Source organism: Sipha flava, unplaced genomic scaffold (genome assembly GCF_003268045.1).
Source record: "Sipha flava isolate LNK unplaced genomic scaffold, YSA_version1 194_pilon_pilon, whole genome shotgun sequence".
Classification (NCBI taxonomy): domain Eukaryota; kingdom Metazoa; phylum Arthropoda; class Insecta; order Hemiptera; family Aphididae; genus Sipha; species Sipha flava.
This window is the reverse complement of record NW_020272758.1, coordinates 646,253-667,983: the sequence shown is the minus strand read 5'-3', so window position 1 is coordinate 667,983 and position 21,731 is coordinate 646,253. Positions and strand designations below refer to the sequence as shown.

Sequence of the window (21,731 nt, the reverse complement as noted above, 5' to 3'; positions counted from 1 at the left end):
TCATTCGTAAATTTTACATCATAGCTATAAAATACGAGCTAAGTAAACTCCAATCGTGTTTTGAAAAAGTGATCAAATCTTGATGTGTTATTTTTTATTTTATTGTAACCATTGTAACAAAAAAAAATATCTTTTTATCTCTACAAGTCTGCAGATTAGTGTTAATTCGATAGGTTTGAACGTAAGTGAAATCAAATAACTAAAAATAAAATATAATTAAAAAAACGTTTTCTGTTATAGTTAATGAATTTATATAAAAAAATAACTATTTGAAGAGAAATGAATTCTAGAAAAAATTATCAAAATATTAAACGAAATGTTCAACAATAATTCTCGAGCATCGTACCTAATTTGAATTATTAGTCGTGAATTGCATACACGTTATATTCGTTGTGATGAATTTATATATATTTACGATAAGCATAAATACCATTTATTTATCACTCCCCACGTGGTTGAACATTTATTTATTTTTTATCTTGCTACTCATTTCATAAATTTCAAAATAAGCCGGTGAATGTACAATTTTTTTAAAAGCTATAAATACAAATGACCCATGTCTGATAGTGAGGTTTCGTCATTTCATTTATCTTGTGTCGTTGTTCCGACCGTTTGTATATGATATGTATACTTTATCTGATACTTTACTTTAGCGACCCCGTAAATTCACTCACGGTTTTAAGCTTAAACAATTCATAAAATCTTTCTTTATTTAATGTTTTTTAAAATTTATTCTTTATTTCAGAATTTAACGTTGCATAAATGCTATATTTTTTTAACTATATTTTTTTGAAAGTAAAAATGCTTTGCAACAATATTTTTTCTCTCATGGTTATCGCAGTATTATATTTTGTAAGTCGTAAAATATGAATATTTTTTTATACTTATAATTTAACTATAGACATATTAAGTGTAAAAGGTCTATCAAATTACATGTGACAGTTAATATAAAATGTAATAATGCATAGGTATAAATGTACTACATGAGTCCGTGACGTTCACAAGTATGGATTAGTTCTCATTAAAACATAAATGCATAACATTTTTAGTTTTAATTAAAAATTGATATATACAAATATATTCAATTGTAATAATTCATTGTATTTTCCAAAGATATTTATTTAATTCAAATGTGTAACTATATATTCATGTATGTATTTATGTAAATATATTAATTTTTCATCCAAATAAATCTTCATGATTTTACAAAATTTAAGAAACATGATTTATTTTTATTTCAGATTTTCAAACACTATATTCTTCTAAAAACGCTGAAACATTAAAATTAAAAAATTGAACTAGTATTTAATTAATTTTATCTTCTAAAAACTTAAATCAGCAAAGTTTCAGGAAATCCCATGAAAATTTTGGTTACTCCCTTTAAACATTACATTTAGAAAACCATTTATCAAAAAAAAAAAAAAAAAATGATAAGTGCTATAATTATTTTGTTAAAATATTGTGTAGCTACAACTTCGAATTTTATAATTTTAATTTCAAAATACATAAACTGAATGTACAGCATTAAAACAATATGAATAACTCAATGATTATTTTTATAGTAGGTTTCACTTAATAGTATTAAACAATTTAAAATAAATTGTATTCATATAATTAAACAAAAATAAGTGATTATAGAATTATAATTTTTTTAACGTAATTTGTATATTTCAATAAAAACAACTTCTAGACAATTCACCAGAATGTCAAACCATTTTTATTTATTGTATTTCAATGAAAAAAATAAAAATTTTAAATCATTCATACATGGTTTTTGTATATCATATGTAACTTTTGAAAGATCATATACAACGATATCTTACACATAAAATAATATAAATGGTTATTAATATAGTTGACGTCATTCGTTTGTATTATAGTTATGTACCAACATGCTCTTGAAATGAACTTTACGATTGTAAAATTGTATGGTTTAATATTGTTGTTAAATTCACTAAGAAATAATTGTTTTTTATTAAACATGAATATCTAGTTATAACAATAATCATTCAAATAAGTTCCAGAGAGTTGAATTATGATGATAATTGTTAATAAGTCACTACGGCATAGTCGATCTGTCAAAATATCGTTTCATATTTCATCGGTAATGGCTCCGAGATGAGTTCTATTTGTCCGCTAATTTTGTTTTCATTAAAAGGTCATCTACGGGTTGTCGATAATAATAAGAATTAGTTGTCTATGGAATTGAAAATATTAAAGACTGATAAAAAAACGCCAAAACACAAATAAGTACCGACATACCATGTATATCTGATAAAAAAAAATTAAAAATTCTCCGTGGTCTATAAAACTCACATAATAGTGTAATAAAAATAATAACTTTTTAGCGATGCGGAATATATCACTATATTAAACGTTATATTATTATTTTATTAACATAATTCCAATAACTGTAAGTCAGATGTGTTAAATCTAATGTACATTACACCTGGAGTAATTTACATAATACGAGTACAATAAATTTCAATACGACGAAATATCAAGGTACTAATACTTCATGTTTATTCGGTGTAAACTGAAATTACATTGACAGACATAAATCTTGATTCACAACGCGAAATCAAATAAACGCGATGCCCGACAATAATTACGTTAGTTCGGAAGTGACACTTATTGATACTTATTCCAATGGTTTTGAATTTTCCAATAAAATAAATAAAATATGTAATAAGTAAATCCAAATAAAAACTGTGCGATGTTTGTAATAAATATCTTAGAAAGAAAGTTGTAGTATATGTGACATATTATATATAACCCCTTAAATTAATGTACATGCATGCATGTGTGTATGTATGAAAAAAAGTGTATAACTAAACTATATAAAACTCTATAGTTAAACCAAATATAATTTATTTACAAATGAAATATGTTTAACTTTATCTAAAAATGATTTAAGAATTCTTATTGCTTATATTATTTTTACACATCTACTTTCTACCGAAGACCGATCATAGGGCATGACAAGGCGGTATCTTTGAGGAGCTTTATATTATATATATAAATAGTACATATATACGTAAGGTTCACGGATAGAGCGAAATGTATTATAATAACTTAAATCCAATTAAAATTCAACATTTAAATATATGAGTATGTAAATATTGGTTTACGTTTGTAAATTGTAAGATTATACTTTTTAAATAATAGTTAGTGAATCTATATATGTATATAAAAATGGAGCCAAAAATGTATAACATTTAATCAATTGTGAACAGCTAAGCCGATTTGGCTCAAATTTTTTTAATTGTTCGTAATTTCCAGGAAAAGGTTTTTACAACAATATTTTTTGGATATACATTTGATAGGTCTGCGAATAGGTTTTCATTTATTTTATATACTCCCAAGTGCTATTCTTTAATAAATCGTAGTTTAATTTAATAATGTTTGACCCGGTCGATAACTGCGGAATTGAAAATGAACTATTAAATGAATTATTAAATAAAATTATTAAAAAACTATTTTTTTGATCAAGGAAAAAATGGCTTGACATAATAGAAGAGGACCTTAAAACAGTGGGAGTAAAAGAATGGAAGGAAATTATACAAGATCGAGAGAAATGGAGGGACATAGTGTTGGCGGCAAAAACTCTAATAGAGTTATAAAAGCCAGTGATGGTGATGATGATTAAAAAACTATTAAAAACTATTTAAAAACTATTAATTTTATTTTTGGTATTAAATAACGGGTATTGCATAAATATTAAACAACAAGATCCCGCAACAGGTGTCAAAACAAACAAGAATGTTAGTTCGAAGGATTATTATAAATATCAGTTGATGATTATACGCAATCAGGACAACGTCATTCTACGATGTCGTGAGATTTATTAACAATTCATGGTCCACATTTATCTAAAGATAGAGAGCGAACGATTTTGATACTTGTGATTCAATCAAAAAAAGCTGCGTGCGGAAGATTCTCAAAACAATTGCTAAATATCGGTGATGGACTACAGATGAAACGGGATGCATACAATTGCCGACCGATTTCTGCACAATCATTGATTCGCAGGATTTTCTTATTGACCAGATATTTCCCAATGTACACAAACAATACACAATTCATGAGTTGCTAGCAGAAACAGCAATTTTAGCAGCAAAAAATGTGGACGTCAACGAATTGAATCTCAAGATACAAAATTTGTTACCAGGAGACTTGGTGTCATACAAATCTATTGATACAGTTTGCGATGCTTCTAAAGCTGTAAATTATCCAACAGAGTTTTTAAACTCATTGGATTTACTAGGAATGCTACAGCATAATTAACAACTGAAAGTTGGATCTCCGATTATTTTGCTTCGTAATTTGAACCCACCACAGTCATTAAAAAAATAATGAAAAATGTTATCAAAGACATAATTTTAAATGGCAAATTCCGAGGTGAAAATATATTATTACCGTGAATCTCTATTATACCCACAGTGGTGCAAATACAATTTAAAGCCTTCAATTTCCAATTAGATTGGCATTGACTATTAATAAGTCATAAAGCCAAACGATGTATGTCTGTGGCTTAGATTTGAGCATATCATGTTTTTTACACGGTCAATTATATGAGTACGTGGCGTGCTCTCGAACCATCCAGTTTGTTTGTGTTGGCGAAAGATGGGACAACAAAAAATATTATACACTCTGTTGCATTAAAAAATTGATATTGTTTTTATACTAATATTGTCATAATTAGCGATATATATAATTTTAAAGGATCAATTTTAATAAATTATTAAAACAAAAAATGTTTCATGTTTTTTCATTTTTATATTCCGTCACCGTTCACAGCACTCCATACCTCTTCCACTTATATACCACATCCTTACACATTTATATTAAATTAGTTATTTTTTTCTAGCAAAATATTCTCTAGAAATTATTTTTATGACAAAATAACGTTTGTCGGGTCAGCTAATGTTTTATAAATGTATCGTCAAAATAATTTTATAAACAACAATTTAATTTAAAATTGCAGAATTTCAATAAATGTATTATTTAATTATTGATTGTTTTATCACTAAAATTATTTTTTATAAACATAGTTATCTAATTTTAATTGATCAAAGTAACATCGTCTTTCATCAAGTTAAATTATACTTATATGTGTACATGATTCAAATTTTATGATTATAAAACAGTCAAAATAATTAAAATAAAAAAAAAAATAATAATAATGAATAAGTAAAAGAAAAGTCAAATTTAGTTCAGAAATGTATTAGGAAAATTCAATTTGTATTTCAATTTTTATGCTTTGCAATTTGTAACTCAATTGAATTGTAAATTGTTTTATTTATTATTCAAAAATCAAAGTTTTTTTTTACTCACTTCTGTAACTTGAAAAAAGACTTCTACTGTATATATATATATATATATATATATATATATATATATATTTTTTAATAACTATTCAACTGCGTTACAACTAGTGAGAACATTTTATTTTATTCATTCGACTTTGACATCGACTCTATATTTTTTGTTAACTTTAACATTATATGAACGGTATAACAGGACATTTAAACTCTAATTATATATTCATTAAAAACTTTGCACTATTTATTAAGTGTTTATAGTAGTATTATTATGGGGGATACGTATTGTTACTTTGTGTATTGTTTACTCACCAAGTCCATGACTGTAAGTTTTACCAACTCTTGCCCGAACATTGTCTCCCAACACAACTTCCGCAGCCGTCGTCTAGTCTGAAGATCTAAACAAGTAGCATGAAGTGATAAGTCTTCATTAGGCGCATCTTCATGTTCCGTCGTCGTCATGTGCTCCTCGTCTGTAAGCACGTCAATATACATTTATAACAATATTAAACAAACACACATATTACTTGTTTAAACCTAAATATTATAAATTTTGTGTTACTCTAATGTCGAATCATTTGTATGTATTCAATCTTGATTTAAAGATAAAACACATGTACGTTGTAATACTGACTGTTTCTAATAAAAAAACCTTATAGATTATCAGAATATTTTTAAAATTAATTGAATCGAAGAAAATAATATTGTATAAAGTAAACCAAAAGAACAATAAATTATATAAATCTGGTATAAAAAGTAAGCCATGATACAAGTCTTGAGATGTATGAGTAGCGAAGCCTTTGAGTTTTAAAACGATAATAAATCATTGTCTTTGAAAAATGTTTTATTTATTTATCTGAAATGTTTGGCCAAATAAATTGCACACCAAAGATTTTGAAATGTTTATAATTAAATATAAGTACACAATTATTACGAAATAAAGGTAAAATATTATATTATTAAACTTCTATTGATATTTAAAATTGCGGGTAGCTTTTTAGTGTATACAATTGCACTCGTATTAAAAATACTTTTAAAAACTATTATTAGCTCTATTAGAGACATTATTCTACATACTATATCTGTTTACGAAGTAAAATATAATTTCAAGCATATAAAATAAACCAAAAGAAAAAATAATTAACTACTTAAAAATATTATATGATTATTTATAAATTCTAAATAAATCTGTACATTTAAATTCTTGAGTAAAGATAACATATAGAGATAAGATTCCGAGGAATATATTATTAAATAACACAGAATAAGAAATTTTACCTACTTATAGTAATAATTACGATCCTTCCAAAACTTTTTCGCTCAAATCAGTATTGTATAAATATACAATAATAGTTACAACTTATTTAATATTTCAAATAATTCATTACGTGTTTGATAATTAACACAAAAAATGTCAAAACATTTTAAAATAAAAAAAAATAAATATGAATAATAAAAGAAAACAATCTATATATATAGAAACATCCGGAGTCGTAATTAATTTGCTTTCCATTATAATAGATTGGTATTATAGGAAAAATGTGCACGCCGATAAAAATATTAAATTTAAAGAAATTGTTATTGAAATCTATAAATATAATGTATCCGTAACATTTCTTTCAAGTCACATATTTCGTCAATTTTTCTAATATCATGACCATAATCTACTCAGAACGGACCAACTATGATATGGTATTGTTCCGCAAAATATTTAGTACTGTTGTTCAAACGAAATGATTAAAATCCGAAAGAGGTTTTGATCTTATGGGCCGAATGGTGTACTATAAAAAGTATATGCGTGTATGTTTCTATTGGTCTAGGAACTTTTATGCTCGCGTATTGCGCAATAAACCGTAACCACTTAAGGCCGTATTTGATTAAATCACGTCCGTTTCCATTGAACGGTTTGATAGTCTCTCGAGATTTCTAGTCGCCGGACTGACACCATCATCATCTAAATGTGCAAGCGGTAATTTAAGTTTTAGTATTTACTCGGTGTCTCGCTGAACCCTTGATAACTCTTGGGCACCTCGGTTACGTTCGACACCGCCGTCGGCCGTGGCGAACAAACGATCTGATAGCAATGCTTTCCTGTGAATATCACGTCTTCCGGGGTTCGCTTCACTCTCTTCCGCACCGTTGGAGTGCTGTCGCCCGACGGCTGGTCAGTCGCGATCGTCTCGCTGACGATTATCGATCGACTGGTCGTCGTATCGGGGATCGATTGATCGGTCGTCGTGTCGGAGATCGATTGACCGGTTGTCGTGTCGGAGATCGATTGATCGGTCGTCGTGTCGGAGATCGATTGATCGGTCGTCGTGTCGGAGATCGATCGATCGGTCGTCGTATCGGGGATCGTCGATTCGGTGATGTCCAACACCGGGATCATCGATTCACCATCGACCATCATTACGGACTCCGGGTCGAATATTGGTATAATGGGTTCGGTGAACGCGTCCGGTACCGATTCGGCGGCAAACGAGCTCCAAGTGAGCTTGGTGCCGACCGACTCGATCGTCGCACTTGTCGAGTCGGGCTCTGCGCCGTCGGTCAATTCCGCGGTTGACACGTCGGACGTGATTTGGGAGTTCGATTTGGTCGCGACATCTTCGGACGAGGTGTCGTACACGATATGGGCGGTTATCTGTAAATCGTTGATATCATTATCGTATTCCATCTCAGTGCTGGTCTCGTCCTTTGGATTGGAGCTCATAGTCCAATTGACGTTGCCCGTGGTAACAGAAATTGTACCACCTTCGTTGTCGAGTTCTGTTTCTGCTCCGACGCCAGAAACGAAACCCGCCGCCCTCGTCGTTATCGTCGTCGTCATCGTCATCGTAGTTGTTGTCGTTATTGGTCTATCCGTCGCAATTCCGTCGGCCATGACCGACGTATTTCCGACCGGTTGCGTTACGTTGGCTGGCATAACATTTGTCGAGGTCGAAGTCGTGACCGCTGTCGGACCACCTAACGATTGGTTCAGAAGAAATGGACATTCAACAATTTTCCGATAGCAATTTGGCTGCAAATAAGTCGAATCGGTGGTCGGCAAAAATCCCGTAGTGGTGGTAGAGGCAGCCATCGGCGTCGTTGACATAGTGGAGTTGAGTAGAGCCATGGTCATCATTATCGACGTGGTACTCATTAATTTCGGTATAACAGTCGGCACGGTCACATTCAATAATGTTGGCTTCAACAACAGCAGCTCCTTCGTCTGTAAAACATAATGAGTAGTATATTATAGTATGATATTGTTGTGTTGTTACCACCACTAAACAACAACCGACAGGTTTTAAAAAATTCTTGTTGGTAAAAATACAAAAATTGAAAAATGGTATGGAATAATTCCAGGTAGATGATTATTAAAACTCCTGAAATGTACCATAGTATTTTCCCCGCGCATATGTAGAGTTGAGCAATTAATAATTTAGGTTATGTATAGATTAAATCTCAATGTTGGATAAAGTTTTGTGCAATTTTTTTCAGTCTTTCTCAGTTATTCGGAAAGTTATTGAGAAATTCAAAAAATGACAATCAGAAACTGAGAACTTATTTTTTACTTTTATGATTGTGATAATCGGTGTAATCCTTTTGGTCAAAATAGTGTGTTATGTACACGATAAAAAAAAATAAATACACAAAATGATAAAAAAAAAATTCTTTGTTTCACTCGAAATCAAAAAATTTGAAACTAAAAGTATCAAAAATATAAGGAGTTGAGGGTATTCTTAATATATAAATTTTTTTATCAGTAATTTAATATCTCATAGTAAAATAGTTACAATACTAATAAAATTAGTTCTATGAACATAATATTTTTTAATACATTTAGAATTCATAAAAAATTAGAACGCGTAAATAAAATCAAGTAAATTATAATGTTAGCTTCTACCACATAAATTTATATATTTATTTTTTTTTTGTAAGAGTATTTAATGAACTAAAATTTGCCTAATATCTCAAAGAAAAGTTCAAAGTATAGTAGTTTTTATTAGTTATACTAAACTCGTGATAAGAGAAAATATGTATACACGTAATTTTAATTAGGTAATTTTGTTTAAGACTTCATACGAATAAGCCTACATTAGCTTGCATTTTAAATTCATAAAATAACCGATTGCTATACGGTATAAATACAGCATATAAGATAGCAACATGCCAACACATAAATGATTTTTAAAACTATATCAGTCTCATTCGATGGATTAAAACATTATATAATTTATATTTATTGAAGTCCAAAGAGCATATCCTTTTAATATCTATTGTTGAATTTAAATTATTATATTTTACTGTTTAATTATGATTTAATTTTAATATTACATTACTTTTAATTTTAATAAATCTCTAACATATATTTTCTTGTAAACATTTATTATATTTAGCAAATTAATTTAAAATACCCTAAGTACAATGTACTTAAACTATGTATAAATCACATAGTAACTATCTGAGGTATCGAATAACATGTAAATTTTTAAAATTCAATTAAGGTGAAGCTTTCCCTTCCTTATCTACATCACTAACTGTAGTGCTTAGTAATACCATTGTAAAACAAAATACTACAGAAATTTAAGGTATAATATGCATTAAGTATAAAATTAAATTATATTTTTGTTAAAATATCGAGTATGAATATATCAATTTTACATAAGGATTATTATGCTAACTAAATGCAGATGTTGTAATTGTTGTTACTTCTTTTTAATAATAAATTGGGATCATACATTATAAAGCGTTCGTTTGTATTACAAAATTAATATCATGCTATAAAAATAATATTTTAAGGTATAATCCTAGGATTTTTATAACATTGATTGAGTTTTTCTCCGATTTTCAACTATCAATATTTTTTCTTTTCGACAGGATTTTGATAGTTATGATTCACAACATAAAAATTCAATTATTTACAATACGTCAAAGAAACTAAAAAACAACGTTTTCTCTTAAAAAAAATCTTTTATAGTAGAAGAAAATACTATTATTTAATACAGACCTAATGACCTACTGGTGTGTAAAATATAAAAACCGTTTACAAAATAAATTTTACTTTAGTCTAGACGTAATTAATATTGGATGTAATGGTACGTTATTTTAATAGATTACATTTTTCACCGGTCTTCAATGATGGAGAAGCTGAGTATAATAAAATATGAACAAAGAAAGAAAAAAAACGAATAGATAAAACACATTTTACACAGTAATCAAAACAACATGACTTCTTTATCGTAAAATAACCAAAAAAAAAAAAGTAAAAATAAAAAAAAATAAAAAATTCCATTGCTCTGCGAGTAAATACCGCATGAATGCTATGGGTTTAACGTTCAAAGGTCTTTTGAAGGTATTATACGTAGGAAACGTTGTTGCCTTTATTAAAAACTTGATTGGAATGAATTTTTTTTTTTCATGACACAGAAAGCCAACATAAAAATAATGTAATATTCACGGGCAACGTTCAAATGCATTTACCCTGCACGCAATTCACTCGATCCACCTCGTGCGATCGGCTTAGTCGTAATTTTCGCGCGCGTACGTCCGCGCCGTCTCGCACACGAATAATTAACGAATCGAACGGCTTTAACAAGTATTACTCACCATTTCGTTGATTTTCACAAATAACGCGAACGTCAGTGTATATAGATTTAACAAGTTCAGCGCCATAATCCTAGAACATACAACGAATGTGACATCAGTTTACCATTAATATGTAGCAGGCGCGCAACGTTTGACGAATCAAACGGACGCAAGTCCTCCCCACGCTACTTCTCTCAACCAACCCTTAAGTATGCGGGGCACCTTCGCGACCGTGCGCGAGCTACAAACCCTGTACAATCCATCATATAATATGTTGCGCTCACACGCATGATTTAATTTTGCGGCGAAAGTACCGAGGCTCGCGCACGAGTACCTACGTCGCGTTTAAAAGCTCGGCGAACCTTGCCCCGAGCGCGCTACGGGCTTTTAATTAAATTTTAATTACTCCCGAGTCGAGTTGCACAAGACCTTTTTGCATCAAATTTAATTCAAGATTTCTAAACAACAATCGGATTTCCCACGCGGACATCCATAACCGTGTTTTCTCCACGGGCATCATGCTATCGAGAACCGAAACTATTTTTATTTTTTATACACCACGACAATTTGTAAAATGCGACCGTTGCTTATTACTGACTACGAGCCGCTCGGACGATTCGTTCAACAAAACAATTAAAATATTTACAATAGATACGCTTTTAGGTATGATAACTTCTTGAGTATAGCTAAAGAAAAAAAGTAACAAATTAGATAAAAACTTTATGCGTTTTATTTTTAATAAAAACAAAAAACTTTTTCAGTTTGTTTGCGTACTGTCTTATTAAAATGCTTTTGATAAATATACGTCCGAAAGTGAATATCGTGAAGGTAGAAAAAAAACATTTTGCACTCGTTAACTAAGTTATTATCTTTGGGGTCTTGCCAGTCCAATTATCAACATTTACATTGCTAATGTATATCCATTTACACGTGTACCCATATATATGTACGAAATTCGTTTTTTTTTTCAGTACTTGAAATATGTTACAGATATTTCAAAGACCATGCTTACATTTATTCATCCAATTAGTGTTATAATTTTTTGAAACAGAACGTTAATATTTTAAAACTCTGAAACAGTTGAATTTTCGTTTATTTTGTAGCAAATGGTTGGAGCTTGGCAGATTTTTAGGATCATTGGATAGGAATTTTATGTACCTTTTGGCCTTGACTACGTGTGAGAAATAAATGAACATTAGTATGTGTAGATAATTACTTGAATCTGTCCCATATCAAAACATATTAGCAAAACCAGTTAGTAAATAGAATAATTAACACTCATTAGACATTTAAATAATATTTAATGTGTTGAATGTACGAATAAAATCGAAATTAGAATAGACAATATAAAATATTATTCGATCTAAGAATTTAGTCAGCAAAATAAAGTAATATTCTAGAAATAGGTGTAAGTACGTATTATATCGATTAGTATTTATTTGGTATCTAGCGGCAGATCTATAGGGGGGAGGGGGGTGTCAGGAGGTTAATTGCACAGTTAATACTTGTTGACAAAATCGGTCTCTTAAAGATTACTTATATTTTTGAAATATATCGACTTAGGTTGAAATAAATACCAAACTGGAACAAATGCCTCAGTTGTCATCCCCCAAATTATGCCACTGGTTTAATTGTATAATATAGTAAAACAGCTCTAAGCCAGGTAAGACTCTATAAAATAAAATAAATATGAATGTTTCCAATAAAAATTATGAATAAACTTAAAAACACATACTATATGATCTTATTGTATTTTTTTTTTTACAAAAATGTATATTTATAATCCAGTTTCAGCCCTAATAAGTGGTATCTTGGTCGATTGACTCACAGTTCTCCAACTGTGGATCCGCCCCTGTTGGTATCAATAATTTATATAGTTTTATCATTGATTATAAATACTATTAGTAATTTTAAACAATAGTTATATAATAGAGCAGTATACAAAGGTATGTCATTCAACATATTTTATGTGTTAGATACAATGTATTATACACCTAAATTTAATAATATTTATATTTTCGATTAGGTAATTAGGTAAAAAATTCTTAGAGACGATAATTTTTGAAAAACAAATATGGAACCTAAATTGTAAATATTTTAAATCGAATGCATTCTAAAAAAATTTAAATAGAAACGAGCTGAGAATAGTTAAGTGAATAAATCGTACATTCGTGTTTTATAGTTTCGTTTTTTTATTTCTCCGTACATTTTTATTAACTACTTAGTTCTCTACATCATGAAAATATTATATTATTGATATGTATTCAGTCGAAAAATGATTTAAAAAGAATATAATAAAATAAGATAAATAAAATTTCTTATGAGCGGTAATTTTTGTATTTACTATTCCTACGTTATAGAGTTAAATGTTAGAGTTAAATATTTGGCAGACAGCAGCCGCCCGTGTCGGTCGTGTATTCGCAAACTGGTTTTGCTAATCTGTTTTAATATTGGACGAATTCACAAAATAGTCTACTCACACTGATGTTCTTTTATTTCTTACACAGCTAAAAAGCTAAAGTACATAAAATGCCTATCCAGTACTTATTAAAATTTGCCGTGTACCGACTTCCTAAACTTATAAATGTTATATTATAATTTTTTTCAATCATAATATATTAAAATATTAATTTATAAGTGTTATAAAATTATAATCTTTTATTTTCATAATATAATAGTAATTTATTCATATTTTGTTATATTCTTTTACTTATTAATCATAAATTAAGCAAAATTGGTTTTTTTATAAAAAAAAACAATTCACGTGCATTCTTATTATATTGATATGACTCGAACATGTAAAAACTTCAATGATTGTTGATTTGAATAAAAAAAATCAAACATAAATTATAATGTTTCCGACTTCATTGTTTTAGTTCACTTTTTGTTTAATCTCGTGAAGCAATAAAAACTTTAGACTACATTTCATAACATTAAACGCTAAATAATTTTTGTAACGAAACTTTTTAAAAACCTAAAGTTGGTTTACCGTATGATTTTTGTTTAATATACTCTCATTTCAATGACAAAAGTACGTTTTTGATGCTTTGCATTAATTCCTTAAGTAGAAAACTCCAGAATTTAATAAGAGAGGATAAAAATGTTAGTACATATATTCTTATGTACGCCTCTGTTGATCTAATATTATTTATGAAAATATTATAATTTAAAACACACTACGTCTTCTAGATATGTATATTTTTACTAACTGTTTATTAATTGAAAAAATAATTATTTAATTCTTAATGTGATAGTTAAAACAAACTGAATTCTTTAGAAAATCAATGTGTTTTATAATAAATTGTACGTTTTTCTGTTCGTAATATTTTTTTAGGTTACCGTAAAATTGTCAAGACACTAAATCTACACATTGAATTCCGCGATATGTAATAAAAATATACATTTAAATAGAATGTGATTTAATCGCATGTTAGATAATCGTCTTCCAATCGTATGCATGTTGGCAAGGGTAGTCTGCACTATGATGGTTCAATGTGTTTTTCGATTCGCATCTAGATCAGTGTTGAACAGATCATCAGATTAATGATTAACGATTACGATTACAATTGTTAGTTATTAATCATAAGATAAATTAATGTAATTAATAATTACAATATCAAATTATTTTAAATGATTAAAGTAGTCTACATTCATACGACTATATTTGTTAGATTGAAATAATTTTTTCCCAAATGCATTTCCATGTTTACCTCAAATCAATTTCAAAATATTGCAAATTTCTATAAATCATTTTTTTAATAGGGATTTGAATTTAAAATTTTAAAAAAAGACAATCTTCACCGGTTGGTTTTACACAGGGCAGTTTTTCAAATACAATAACGTGTTGATTATGAAATATTTCAAGGATAATACAACAACATACATAATAATTTTGATTAGTAATTTAATTTAAGGCATTTAATATGTGTTGACTTGTTTTACAAAATATATTTATCACTTCAACATAATTTATTTCTATATAGTAGTTACATAACATATTAACATAATAGCATATAAATCTTTGGACGGCTTCCTGAACCCTGTTATTAACTTCAAACACAATCAAAATTATTATTGATAACTATATTAGTTATATATTTATATTTGTTTGCATATTTGGTCTTGCCAACTCTTTACGTTTTATTAAATGATCTAAAGATCCAGATGAATAGTTATGCATTTATGATATTTGATCCAGAAACTAGAGTGGAGCCCCCAAACGTATGTAGACCCAGGAACTTACGAGAAATTAGTGCAATTGCAACACTTGGTACCTTATGTAGATACCACTGTGTATTACACTTATTGGTTATAAGCAGAGTTGGGCAAAAACAAATCAAAATAATGAATAAAAAATAAAAGCCTGAATAACTAATTTATTCATGAATAAAGAATAATTTTTTATTCTGAATAATTGTGGTGTACTGAATAAAGAATAAAATTATTCAGAATAAATTTATTCCTTAAAATCATGAATGATATTAAATATAAAAGTATAATTAATTTATTTTTGTCAATTATTATATATATTAATATGTATTACCTTTATATATATTATTTAAGTCTAAATAATAAGTATATTATCACTATACATCGTTATTTTGGATTTAAATTTATTATTTATATGATTATAGGGAATAATGAATAACGAATAATAATACAAATTAAAATAACGAATAAAAATAAAAATCAATAATACAATTAAGAATAAATCAATGAAGAATAATTTTTTATTCAAATAATCAATCGAATAATATTTTATTCGACTAATGCCCAACTCTGGTTATAAGTAGGAAATTGTAAAAAAAAAAACAAATAAAACATATAGCGAGTAAATATTGGTAAATATCATAGAAAAAAATATCGATTAACAATTCAAAAACATATTATTTTTATTATTTTTATAACTTTTTTATAATAAATTTAATTAATTAAGTTAGGTATTGCCTCAATAGTTATAGTTTAACAATAATAATATAAGTATAATAATGAATAATGTAAAATCATTAGATTACAGATAAATTCAGATAAAAGAGTATTAGGAACATACATATGGAAATATAGCTTATCAGCAGATAATAAGTGGCTCTAAAATGTATAAATAGTTGACGTTTTATAAATCCCTAATTTTAATAAAATATAGTATGTTACCTAATACAAAATTGTAATCATTCGATATTTTTGGCAATAATGATTGTCAATTACAAAAATTTAATCATGATTACTGATTACTTTAAAAAATGAATAAACGATTATAACTAATATAATTTTTATAAATTAATCGTAATTGATTACGTGATTAATCGTAAATTAATCGATTACGGCCAACACTGATCTAGAAATTAACTTGACATAAACAACGTAGTTCGTTTTATTGACACAATACTGTATACGAACACTAACTGATAAATAGGGCACAAATATTGCATTTGCAATTTTTCTTTTACTGTTCCAATTTATTGCTAAGTATGTTTTAAATGCATCGTGTATGTACGAATTAAAATATAAAAATTTAAAATGTAAATTTTAGCGAATTTTGAAATTTTTTCAATTTTGTCGATTCTACTCATCTATAAAAACCATTTTAATTTTTTTTTCACATAATTTCACTTTTTTAATACTTTTTAAACGGCATTATAAAAATTTCATGAAATCAAACTGTCAAATTGTTTTAAACCTGAAGTAAATGATGTATTGATGTATATTGTTTATATATTTTATTGTCTATTGATATTATTGTATGTATAGTCAAAAAGATAGTTTGATTATTTTTAAAATCGATCCGCTTCGTCACATTGCGACTATCGGATTCGTCGTATTTACAATGCTTACAGATAAAATTATAACAAAAAATATTGAAAAGTTCATTAAAGTTATTAAAAAAAAAATACCACATTTGAAACCATAAGTATAATGAATGATTTATTGACTGGAGAAAGAAAACTGTTAGATGGTTTACCCAAAGACTTAGTGGTAAGCGATTTATTTTATTTTAAGTAATTACGCTCCGCTCACATTAACCGACGTAGAACGATGTTTTTCGAATTATAAAAACTTACTGAATCCAAACCGAAGAACGTTGGATTTTGAAAATTTAAAAAAATTTCTTATACTTCATTGCAACAACATTTTTAAGCTTAAATTTTTTTATTTTTCATATACAAGTATACATGTTTATAAATTGTAACTAATGAATCAGTGATTTATAAATTACAATAAGTTTATGACAAATAAAATAAACGTAATTTTATGAACTATAACGAAATATTATTTTTTAGTGTAATTTTAGATTTTTGAAGTTCAATTTTCGATAAATTTTAGTACAATACCGCAATCAATATTACTACTTTTTTATTACTACAACATCCGTGCCCTATTGATAAAATTTCATGCAATTGACCCACGATATATTTTATCGGTTTCGTGTAGATGTGTTACCTTCAATACAAAAAGCTTGAATAGTTGATGGGCACCTTAAAGCAATTTACCATCAATCGATTTTGAAATATTAAATCACACCACTTTCTCTTTATCGCGAGTCACGTGCTGCAAACGGAAACAAAATTTATAATTTAATATAATATTTTTTGCGAAACACGCTACTGCGTCTCTTTCAACATATTTTTTTCTTTCTCATCTTCTTCATTGGTATGCAAAGTGAATGCTTGATAAATGACATTCAATGTGAATAATACTGTCAGACGATTTGTACATTTGATCTCATGTCAGTAATGAATCAACGTTTCAACAATTAAAAATCAATAATATTACTCGTATACTGTTACCTACGTTCAAATTTAAACCTAAATGTTATAAATATAATATTATTTGGCTAAATATTATTTCACGCCCGGATAAAAACAAATTATAATCTTCAAATCTATTTTTTAGGTACGAACAAAGATAATATTTCGTTTAAATTGTGTAACATATTTATGGCTTTGATTAATACAATATTAGTATATTCTGTAAACTCACATTTAATTATATTAAAATTAATTTTTATTGACAACACAAGTTGTTTTACTATAGTAAAGATATTTAAAATTTGAAAACAATATTCCTGGAAGTTATTATAAAATTTAATAGCTATTTTTGTACAACGTCGAAAATAAAATAATGTTAATTTAATTACATTTTTCCTTCAAACTATAATTATAGCACTAAGCAATTTTTAAATGCGAAAAAAAAAATTGTTAATTTTTATTCAACATTAGTTTGTGAACAGTACAATGCATTTTTTATAAAATATATACCTAGGTTTTTAAATAATAATTATTTTTTTTCTTTTATCTCTTTTTAAATTTATTTTCTAAGCACTTTGTTATACTAATAAAATTTCATTACGCCAAACTAATGCAAGTTTATTCCTTTTTTTTTTTACCTGGCAAGTTGTACCCGAAGTGTTGTTCTCGGATGGTAACTTTCTAATACGCCCAACACTTCGAAGGCAATTGGAAAAAACGTCCCAATGAGCGTCATAACGACTGTGATTTCGTATTTTCTCCACATTGTTGATTCAGCTTCCGAATCAGTGGATCTGCCCACTACGAAAATAACCGCCCACACCGAACTACCCAACATCCATACCATGTTTAGATTAGCGAACACCCTTAGAGTCACTATTTTCCAACTGCAAAATAAAACGCAAAAACTCGTGTAAAACAACCGTCTCGGTGAAAGCGATTGTAGTTGTCGATGCTAAACACACTTTTGTTTATCTTTCATCCTCTCGGCTTCCTCCAACAATGCCTCTTTAAAACCTAGTATAATCGAAGAAATCCGATTGTGTGCCGTCTCCTCGTTTCCGATCATGTAATCCCATCCGGTGAATAGTTTCCACGTGAAAATGCACTCGTCGTCTTTCTCGGACAACTTGCTCAGACGGGAGTTTGCAGCCATTCTGAAATTAAAAAAAAAAAAAAATTGCAACCCTTGGAACATATAACAGACAAAAATGCCGTTCAAACGACTGCGCATTATATGCTGGCCGGATTTCCGGAGGTCATACTTCCTGAGTGTGGCTACAAAACTGTAAATGTACACCACGAGCCCGGTGATAAAATAAGCCGTAGGTAAACGGTATCCGGTGTCCGAGCTTTGGCGGTTTGAGTAGTAACCGTAGAATATGGGCGAATGCTGCAGCACTCCTTCAAAGTTCAACAAAGTCATCAGCTCCATCGAAGTGGCCTCCTCTTCGGGCAGCAACGTCTTGCGCTCGCCCGTGTCCGCCTTCTTAGTGGTCAAAACCTACAAGACCGCGCAAAAGGGTTATTTAATTCGCGGACCGGATAACACGAGGAAAGTTTGTTGCGCTGAACACGTGCACACCTCGGGTATGACGACGAAAGCCGCCAACAGTACGGATATGACAAAGTTCACCCAGAACAACCAGCGGAGGAACGTGAAGTACGACGCAACCACCGTGCCGAATTGTGATTCGATTTCTTTGATGGTCAACTCCCAAGGGATTATTTGACTTATGAAATTGGCCATCTCTCGTTTGCTGTGCTGCCATTGCTACGCGTTATCGTGTACAACATTAAATCGGTCGAGAATTCAGTAGCGTTCACACGGATCACTTTTAATGATTCGACGCGAGCAATTCACTCGAAGTGAACAAAAGTTATACTTGACCGATTTTCGTTTATCGTCCGGTGCGGATGATCACTTATAACGACTATTTACGTTTATATTTTTCATATTTAATTCACTTTAGATGTATCACTCAAGATTATTGTCAAAAGTGAACCGCGTAAACGTCGCTCTTGAAAAAAAAAAAACTTTTTAGCGTATAATATACTTTATTTCCATTATTACCTTCACCACGAGTATGTTGAACCTTGCTAAAATATCCCTTGTGCTCTTGCTCATGGCTAACCGCTCTTGCAGCTGACCCTCATGTTTCTTCACGTACTCTTTGGCTTGCTGAACCAGTTTCATCTTTCTCCGAATGGACCATGGCTGTTGACGGACACTGCCCAATACCTCTTTGTGCAGACGGATGTTTTCGAAAATTTGCTCTTGAGAAATGCCCGTGTCCTCAATATTGATTGCCGTGCTGTAATTATACGCGTAGACTAGCTTTATACGTGGTACGTTATCAATAAATACGTACATAAGCGTACGTACAAAACTTATAATACGAAGTATCAGATATTATACAACATTTTATCCTGTTACTCTGTGTTGCACTAAAAATGTATTCAAAAGTATATACTTTAAATTAACTAAGAAAAAAAATTAAATCAAGAAAAGGATTATCTCTCATGTAATTTATAATACATCCTTTTCAATTTCTTTTTATTACAAAACTACAGTTACAATTGTGTTTTAAGTTTTTTTTATGTATTTTAATTAAACTCATCTATTATAAAGTTAATACTCAAAAAAAGATATTAAATATACAATTTTAACATAAATATGGTAATGTGTGGTCTACCTTTAAAATGTAAAAATTCAGTTTTACAAAACATTTGCATAATTATGTAGCATAATTGTTAAGCTATTAAAGTTTTTGCTGAAATCTCTTAAAAAAAAAAAAAAAATAATATTTAAAGCAACTGAATACAATATTACTATAAATATTTTTTAATGATAAAAAGTAATTTTGTTAACCACTGCTATACTAAACAAGAAATGATAGACAACGCTTTGAGAACATATCAGATTGAATTATGCATTTCTTAAATGTTTACCCTGATCTGCTTTTTAAATTTCAAATTAGAAAATATAATTGATCAATTGAGTTATATTAAAATAAAAAGACTTACTCTCCAGAACTGGTTGTAAATGCTGATGATCTTCTACGGTCTGATAATAAACTGACATCATCTGGTACCATTGAAGATACGGGAGACGATGATCTCCTTTGTTTTTGGTGTTTGCCTTTCCTTACACTAAGTCGTTTATGAAGTATCGCATTTACACTCGCCGAATAATCCTCATCATTTTCTAAACAAACATTGATAATCAAGAGTCATACCACGGATTTTTTGTAAAAAAAAATTCCAGAGCTCATCATTGCACGTAGATATTTCTAAGACAAAATTAATTTGCGATTGAAAAAATAAGTTGCATAATTACAAAATCGTAGGCATAAAATAGTAAAAACGTCACGGTCGTGAGCGACACCGAAAGCTCGTCAAGTGTTCGGTACCAAAAATAATCATTATGTTGTCAAGAAAAAAACTAATCAAACGAACACACTCGTAGCGGCTTAGTGGTGTCATTTCAGTTTTTTCTAGAATGGAACAGTCGGCACACTATTACTAAATTGTCGACTCAACGGCTCATTTCACCAAAATTCCGATTTACGCGAGGGGAGGGGGCGTAAAATATATCCAAAATTATAATGATTCGTACTTTAGGGTACGTAAGTACCCGTACAGTGCACGTATCATCGACCTGATTTACAGCACATCAATGACTTTTATAAAAAAACGTGTTTATATTTTGATGATGTGCCGACCTGGGAACAGCTTAACCTTGGACTATGGCAAGTGCACAAGTCGCATGTATCCCACTTCAAAAAAAAATAAAAACACGCCACTTTATCGAGATACGTACCGTCCGAATGCGCTCTGCTGGCCGAAAAACGGACTTTTTCGACCGAATGCCCTCTGCTGATGCTCATGTTGTCCAACGGCCGCTCTGTTATCGATGATTCACGTATACCGGGCGACGTCGGCCCCTGTAATTTTCAATCATAACGTTGTCACGTTAATTGTAATATAATTGCGATTGTCCAAACCGAGCGCCGTCGGAACCGATGCGCGCTAACGCTTGCCGGGCGCGTACGGGTACGAATAATGTACGGTTATGATGCACGAG

General features: G+C 29.4%; 1 protein-coding gene across 2 annotated transcripts in view; it reads right to left on the bottom strand.

Annotated features, from left to right (window-relative positions):
• LOC112681700 overlaps positions 1-21,731 on the bottom strand; it is a 72,813-nt gene that overhangs the window by 25,810 nt on the left and 25,272 nt on the right. For both annotated transcript variants that reach the window (XM_025551985.1, XM_025551986.1), the window contains exons 2-11: positions 21,468-21,591; positions 20,672-20,852; positions 19,719-19,959; positions 19,230-19,418; positions 18,910-19,148; positions 18,610-18,801; positions 18,283-18,531; positions 10,920-10,989; positions 7,317-8,538; positions 5,637-5,797 (exon numbers count right to left, since the gene is read on the bottom strand). In XM_025551985.1, coding sequence (XP_025407770.1) covers positions 5,637-5,797; positions 7,317-8,538; positions 10,920-10,989; positions 18,283-18,531; positions 18,610-18,801; positions 18,910-19,148; positions 19,230-19,418; positions 19,719-19,959; positions 20,672-20,852; positions 21,468-21,591 — 2,868 coding nt within the window. The remainder of the gene's footprint in view (positions 1-5,636; positions 5,798-7,316; positions 8,539-10,919; positions 10,990-18,282; positions 18,532-18,609; positions 18,802-18,909; positions 19,149-19,229; positions 19,419-19,718; positions 19,960-20,671; positions 20,853-21,467; positions 21,592-21,731) is intronic.